The following is an 8183-nucleotide window of genomic DNA, read 5'->3' on the forward strand; positions in this document are numbered from 1 at the left end:
TGGAAAGCTACTATACTTTCTTCTTCTCGATTAGCTATCAGAGGTGGAGAAACTTGTATGCACAAAAACAAAGATTACAAAGGAGGAAAAGCTCAAAGAATACAATGTTTCTAATAGAGTTTAACTAACTTTATTTCTCCCGCCGTCAAAGCCTCCATTGAGCCTCCTTTTGTAGCCTTCCAATACTTTCTTTTAAGATTGTCTGCCATCTAGCAGTCGATTAGTCTATCACATTAATCGATTGGTCCTTGCGATCTAACTATTATCATGCAATAATGATTCTTTTCTACTTTCCATGTGAGCTATCAATCGATTGAAAACTTACTAACAGTCAACTAATGCCATTAGTCAACTTCCCAATAGTCGACTTTCCAATTGACTCAACCATTAACCATTTTGTTCGTTGGCTCGACAGACCCAATTGACTACCCTAGTTGACTGATTCATTAATTGATTAGGATTCAACACTAGTCAACCACAAACCTCAATTTACCATTACTTTGGGATTTTGGTTAACTACATATTTCATCAGTTGACTCAGCCACCGGTCAATAGAATTAATTAGATTCCATCACCAGTTAACACATACCTCAAATCTTCAGATCCATTTATGGTATAGGGGAATCATAAGTAGCCCACTTATCTTTTTACTCTTTTTACTTTAGAAAGTGACATTGTTTACTCACTTTCATATAGTGATAGTTTTGTCAGTATCAAAATCTTCTATCTTGTCATATATGGTGTTTCTAAAGAGTCCTGAGACAAATTAGATTATCTTTCATCCGAGATATTACCTCCTGAACTAAATGATTGTTATATAGCAATAGTTGACATCAGACAAGCTAAAATCTTTTTGCTATGATAGATAGGATGTAAAAACTTTGGGTTTTCTGCTATCGCTATCGTAAAATATTGAATTTTGGTTCGCTATCTGTTTCACTAAAATAAAAGTTGTAAAATAATTCCCAAGTTCTTATATGTAACTTAAAGATCTTTATGGGTGGTTCCTTGATTGGTTGTGGCAACTCACGGTGGTGGGATGTGAAAGGCCAACCTCTGGAGAGATCTCGGGTGTGGAACGGGTTGAGGCCAAGCAGTAGTGAGGGTCGCATTTGGGATGGGACGATATTGATGACAGCGGGGATGCAGACTCGCGAATGCGATGCAGTAGTGAGGTTGCGTAGACAGATAGGATGGGTGGCAGTAAGAAAGGCATAGTGATGAGGACACGATAGGGAGCGATTGACTGGTGGTGCTACTTTAGAGTAGTGCTTGGTGGTGTGGCTGGACTTCTCGGCCGGTGGTGTGCGGGTTGTTTGGATAGGATGATGACCGATGGAAGCGTCAGGGAGAAGAGGTACTATCGGAGCAGTGGGAAGGCTGGCAGTGGTGCACAGGAGGAAGGTAGGCGGTCGGTTCAACAGATGCGGCATGTGTGTGTTGCGCACCACGGTAAGAGGAGGAACAATGACCTTTAATTAAAATTTAAGGTTGACTTAGTCAAGCATAATAGAATTATCCATTAACCTAAAAAATTTCTTAATAAAAATTATTTAAAAAATTCATAAATAAATTTATTTATTTATTTCATAATTATAATTATAATTATATCAAATTAATTTGGTCCCTATTAAACAATTTGATCATCCTACCAAATAATTTATTAATTTGGTTAATAAATTTATTGTAAACGAAAATTTTAAATCATATATCAAATTGATTTGGTCCCATTAATCAATTTGATCATCCTATTAAATAATAAATTAATTTGGTTAATTACTTAATTTTAGATGGAATTTTTTTCTTAAATATAACACTAGTAGTATCAAAAATACTAGTCATCTCAATAATTGGAACAACCATCCATCCATCCATCTAGTTCACTTAGTCCTCTAAAATTCTTATAGTTTTGTGGCATTTCACATGATCAAATGGTGCAACAAAGGCTTAAAATATATAACACACACTAATTGTATTAAGGAAAGTTTCTTTTGAATCAATTAGGAAAATATGTACTCAATGTCAATTTCATCTTCTACAAGTTTATGCTAGAATAATTAAGGTCATGCTTTGAAATCTTATGTCATGCTGAGTGACATGATCCAATTATAATGTTCTGCTAAATTATTAAAATATATTACTAAGTGATTCGAGTGATCTTTCATGCGGAGTTCAGGCCAATATGCTCTTGAACATTGAAAATAGTTACACTCAGGCACCCTTTGCAAGTTTCAGCAGATTTTAGTAACTTATTTCGCTAAAATTCTAATTCAATTAATTTACTAATTTCTAATTGCTGTATTTTTATTTTTATGATAGTAAACAAATTAAGTGGAAGAACATTGGACTAAATTTTATATAAATTGGTTCTGACATGCAATGAAGTAAAAGTGAGTACAAAGTATTTTTAATTCAACTATTTAATTGATATAGTGAAGGAGGGGAGTCTTGGAACAGTGTGTGACCTTGGAGGTTACGGGTTCGAGTCACGGAAATAGCCTCTAAGTTGTATACAATAGACCTTTCCTTGAGACCACGTATTGGCGAGAGCTTCGTGCACTAAGTTGCCCTTACCTAATTGATATAGTGTTGTTAAAAGCACAAAATTATGTGTAAAACCCATTTAACTTCTTCATCTCTATACACTTTAACTCATGTTGAGGTGTGCCAAGGTTACAATGAATACAATTTTAATTCAATTGCTAATCTAATTGCTATAGTTTATTTAAAAAATAAATAAACTAAGTGCAAGATATTAAAGGAGTAGAATCTATTTAAGTTCTTCTCAGCATGCTTGGTATATTCAATATAGTGTCAAAACTATATTGTTTTTGACGAAGACCAAAACTCCAACATGAATGATATTTTAAACCTTGCTCCTATGCACGACTCTCATTTTAGAATTAGCAAGGTGGAATTAGTAGTTGAAATATTTATAATTTTTTGTAACTTATTGCTATGGAAATTTAAATATTTTTAAATTGCTATAGACATATATTTAGAAGCAAATTTAGCTAAAGTGGATAATGATTATAAAAATAAGACTTATTTGTATTTATCTTGACACACTCTTGGGAGAGTTCCCTCGAGTGTCAAGTGTCAACACAACATGATACCAAAATGCTATAGTTTTGGTTGAAATTTGAAACTCCAATTCCACATGAGATTCTAAACCTCTTAAGATTTATTCTAAAGGCGATCAAATTATGATTCTCAGTTACTTAACTGTTCTTTCATAGTGTTTTCAGATTGAAGGTGCATATTTAGAAGGTAATAAAAGTCTGAACAATTGGGATGTCTTAAGTCACATACCAGGTAACCATACAATGTCAGCTAGATTTCAGCTCAAAAATCCTTGCTCTTCATGTGTATGAACTTTCCAAAACCTGTTAGTTTGTTAAGTATATGGTTGTTATCATAAACTTCTACTGAAAATTATCGACTTCTTTAACAGGAAAAATTAAAGATGGGAGAAATGGTGATATTGCTGATGACCACTATCATCGCTACATGGTAATCCATTGCACCTTGTATGGTATCATTAGTGGGACATAATTACTCTTTAACTAAGACTTGTTCTTCACTTCCAAATGTTTGATTTTATTGAGCAGGAAGATATCGAATTAATGCACGAACTCGGGATTAACTCATATAGATTCTCAATATCATGGTCAAGAGTTCTTCCAAGTGAGCTTAGAAATTCGGTGCTTCTATTGAAGACTTAAATATGATTTATGAATTTTTCCCTTTCTGATAGGAGGTCAATTTGGGGATGTCAATCCTGTTGGAATAGAATTCTACAATAGGCTTATTGATGCTGTTTTGCTGAAAGGTAAACTTATGTGTTCTCACATGACTAAATATTGCATGATTCTTTTAAATTAGAAACTGAATACCTTTGATTATCAAACAAAGACTGAATGCCTATCTGATCAATGAACAGGAATACAACCATTTGTGACACTCAACCATTTTGATATACCTCAAGAACTTGAAGATCGATATGGCTCATGGTTGAGTTCACATATACAGTATGTTTTATCTTACAACACCCTCGCATGCTGCAAACTCATCTTGGATTAGCCTTGTCCTTCACTTGTTTTACTCTTGACATTTTTTCAGGGAAGATTTTAGATATTTTGCAGAAGTATGTTTCAGGGAATTTGGAGATAGAGTGAAGTTTTGGATCACATTCAATGAACCAAACCTTTTTTTGAAATTCGCTTACCAAATTGGAAGGTATCCCCCAAGTCGTTGTTCAGAGCCATATGGAAATTGCCAAAGCGGAGATTCTGAAAGAGAACCATATATAGCAGCCCGCAATGTAATCTTATCTCACGCAATTGCAGTTGATATTTATAGGAAAAAATATCAGGTGACAAATTTAATCATCAACATTTCTTAAACAATCAGGAGTTAGTATTGCTATCTTCATGTTCTGAGATGTTTTTTTCTTTTTCACGATTTTTTTTTTTTGAAATCTTTTGAAGGTTAAACAAGGTGGTTCTATTGGAATTGTTGTCACTTCAAAGTGGTTTGAGCCATTGACAAATTCAACAGCTGATTGTTTAGCAGCTGAACGGGCATTAGCATTTGAAGCTCCATGGTATTTGTTTCTTCTTCAAAACACGTAGGCATTGCATTTAGAATGAATAAATGAGTTTTCACGCTCTATCAAGGAGAGCCTTGGCATAATCAATAACTTTGAAACTTGAAAAAAAGTTGGAACTTGAATCTGTGACAAAGTTTGTGGTAAAATTAACTAATCTTTCTCTTTTACAGATCGTATGCACCTAACATGTATAGAAAACTCTGTCACGATTTAAAAACTACATTGCCATTTTAGTAGTGATAGTTCTGTCACTGTTAATTGTGTTTGCAGGATTCTAGACCCAATATTGCGCGGTGCTTATCCCCAGCAAATGCTTGAAATCCTTGGTTCAAGATTACCCCCTTTCACCTTGGAAGAAAAGAAATTTCTATTGCAGAACAAACTGGACTTTATTGGGATCAACCACTATGCAAGCAACTATGTCAAGGATTGCATGCTCTCTTCATGCAACTTGGATGGGTATGGCAGGGATGCATTGGTAATTACAACTGAGAGTAAAGATGGTAAGCTAATCGGTGATGAGGTATGAACTTATATCGATTCAGCTTGGATTTCTCAATCAAATACGAACAGAATAAATCTAATAAAAGTTATATGCGGAAACTTTGGGTGTTCAATGACAATCTTTTTTTCCCGCTTGTGGAAATTACTAAATAAAACTTCCAAAATGGGCATGCCCTACTTCATTTGATCTTGCAGACTGGCTTGGCAACATTTAATTCAGTACCTTATGGAATTGAAAAAATGGTGCTGTATATCATGGAAAGATATAAAAACGTACCTACATACATCACTGAGAATGGTAATAAATTTAGAACTACTACTATTGCATCAGCATATGATCACAATGGATTTATATGTGCTTTTGCTCTTGCCAGGTTATGCGCAACAGAGCCAAGGTTTATCTAAGGAGGAATTGCTAAATGACACAGAGAGGGTCAAATATATCAGCTCTTACCTTGACTATTTATCCTCTGCCATAAGGTAACCATTGAGTTCAAGTTATAACTATCAGCAAAGTGGGAAACAAGTATTATCTAAAACAATTGGAGAAAATGCTGCTACTTCAAATGATCGCCACAAGTAAATCAATTTTAGGCCATAAGTTTTCGGTTTTATCATGTCTTCATGGCATATATGTAAACAAGATTTATCCATTCACAAATTATATACGTGGCCTACTCACATCAAGGGAAATTTTGGCTAATCATGTGCCTCATTATGCAGACAAGGAGCTGATGTAAGAGGCTACTTCTGTTGGACTCTTCTTGATAACTTTGAGTGGGTATTTGGTTATACGCTAAACTTTGGGCTTTATCATGTTGACTTCCAAACACAAAGAAGAACTGCAAAACTGTCTGCTAAATGGTACAAGAAATTTCTGAGTGCTGAAAAGCTTCAATTGAACACCAAAGCGTTGAGACGTGAGGTTTGACTCCTATTTAAAGGTGGAGTTGTAAGATCATATTATGGGAACGTTTGTTTATTATAGTGTATTTATTTTGTGACTTTAGTTTTCATATTATGGGAACCCATTATGCAGAAAGTAGGAAAAATATTGGTAAATAAAGGTAATAAAATAAGAAGTATTAAAATAATATCAACATGAATGGGGAAAAAAGGAAGAATGAAAAATTATCAGAGATAAATGGTAATGAAATTGGTGAGATCTACAGGAATTTATTAAATAATAATTTTCCTTGAACATGACAAATAACGTCTTACAACTCCCTCACCGTTGCCCTTTTTCTGGTAGAATCATTGAAGGGGTGAATAAACGACAATTTGCGAATAAATTTTTCTCTCTTGAAAGCAAGGACTAAACAACTTTTTTTAGTAGACATGGAGTGCTTTTTTAGCAGACATGGGGTGATTGATAGTGCCCTCAATCAAATCAATTTTTATAGGATCCAGTTACTTCTCTAAATTAGTCGGATAGTACTTAGATTATATATATATATATATATATATATATATATATATATATATATATATATATATATATATATATATATATATATATATGTGGTAGTTTGTGTTATCTGTAAATGCAATGGAGCTAATACACTCCCATTTTAAGTGGTTTAGAGCTTTTCTTCGCTTTTTTTTAATGATCCAAGAATCCAAACTTTTAAATTGATAATTCTAAAAATGACTGGTTGGACCCTAATAAAAAATTTTCATTAATCATCATTGTGAATTTAGGAAGAATAGATGGATCATAGCAGACGATCCAATATCATAAATGGTTCAAACATCTCATACGTATGATATGTCCCGCAAGAGATTCAAACTCTTGTTGCATGAGAGCTCATCTTACTTTTGTACCATCACACCATGCCCCAGCATAAAACTTTGCTCCTCTATGAACTATCTATTCATTAGGTGAATTACTCATGAAATCCAAAAAACTCATTCGTTAGAGTTGTAGAAAACTTCCTATATTTTCTATTGATACAAATATATATTAAAACAAGGGAGAGAAGAATAATACCAAGTGTTGGTGCAATTATGCCGGTAAGCATAAAGAAATTAGAAAGATATATTTTAATTTCTTTGATATATATATATATATATATATATATATATATATATATATGAAGTATGCAAGTGTGAGATAGTTGAACATATATTATTAGTGTAATAATGGAAATCCAGATAGGTTGAAAATTAAATATTTGACAAATTAAAATCCAAGTAGGTTGGGACCAAAATATTATCAATTGGAAATCTAAGTTGGTCCAGGAGCCAATGCCTGATGAATTGAAGTTCTAGCAAATCAAGTACAATCAAATCCTAAAAAAAGATGATTACGAAGTCCAAGATCTCTTTGCATGTAACACATAGAAGTGAGATTTGTCGCACAATGAAATCTTGAAAGAGGAGATTCTTGGCATGCAAATAATCCTGGTGAGGATGAGTCGAGACTCGAGTGTACATGCATATGGGTACAAGTGAACTAGATAGGAAAGGACTCTGACTTTAAAAGTAGTGAGTTAGAATATGCTATACTAGAAGAGTCTTTCAGTTGACTCAATCAGGCAGACATTTATTTTAAGCCCTTAATATTTTTTTTAAAATAAATAATATTTAAAAAATAGATTTTTTTATAAATTATTTTTAGAGACATTTAATTTTATTAATTAAATTTAAAAGGATAATTCGCAATTAATAACCATGACCAACTAGCACTTATCCATAACTTTATACTCTAACAAAGCTCAATTTTTATTATTATTATTTTTTAAAAAAAAAATCTTTTATACTAAACTTTCATACATAATTTATTTAAAAATAATATATTTATCTAATAAATATTTTTATTAAATAAATAAAGTTAAATTTAATTAATAACATGTTAAAAATACTAATTAATTTAGTGAGTAATAAATTATAATAATAGTATTAATATACAATTTAATTGTTATTTAATTTTTTTATGATCACTTTTAATTCGATCAAGGAAAATTTTGACATAATAATAAAATTATTATTGTGTAATCTAGAGGTAATATATTTGCACAGTAAATATAGAGTATAATAGATACTTTCCCAGGATTTTATATTATCG

The 8183-nt window shown here is 32.4% G+C and overlaps 1 protein-coding gene across 2 annotated transcripts in view; it reads left to right on the top strand.

Moving 5' to 3' along the window:
- Positions 1-6158, top strand: part of LOC121969960 (beta-glucosidase 16-like) — a 31600-nt gene extending 25442 nt beyond the window's left edge. The window contains exons 2-12 of one of the 2 annotated variants that reach the window (XM_042520297.1): positions 3240-3315; positions 3455-3513; positions 3612-3687; positions 3758-3832; positions 3944-4031; positions 4123-4375; positions 4491-4606; positions 4883-5135; positions 5312-5414; positions 5491-5596; positions 5840-6158. In XM_042520297.1, the coding sequence (XP_042376231.1) occupies positions 3240-3315; positions 3455-3513; positions 3612-3687; positions 3758-3832; positions 3944-4031; positions 4123-4375; positions 4491-4606; positions 4883-5135; positions 5312-5414; positions 5491-5596; positions 5840-6047 (1413 nt within the window). In that variant the 3' untranslated portion in view covers positions 6048-6158. The remainder of the gene's footprint in view (positions 1-3239; positions 3316-3454; positions 3514-3611; positions 3688-3757; positions 3833-3943; positions 4032-4122; positions 4376-4490; positions 4607-4882; positions 5136-5311; positions 5415-5490; positions 5597-5839) is intronic. The other variant, XM_042520298.1, reaches the window with a different exon arrangement.
- The last annotated feature ends 2025 nt before the right edge of the window (positions 6159-8183 follow it).

This window comes from Zingiber officinale, chromosome 4A (genome assembly GCF_018446385.1).
Source record: "Zingiber officinale cultivar Zhangliang chromosome 4A, Zo_v1.1, whole genome shotgun sequence".
Classification (NCBI taxonomy): Eukaryota; Viridiplantae; Streptophyta; class Magnoliopsida; order Zingiberales; family Zingiberaceae; genus Zingiber; species Zingiber officinale.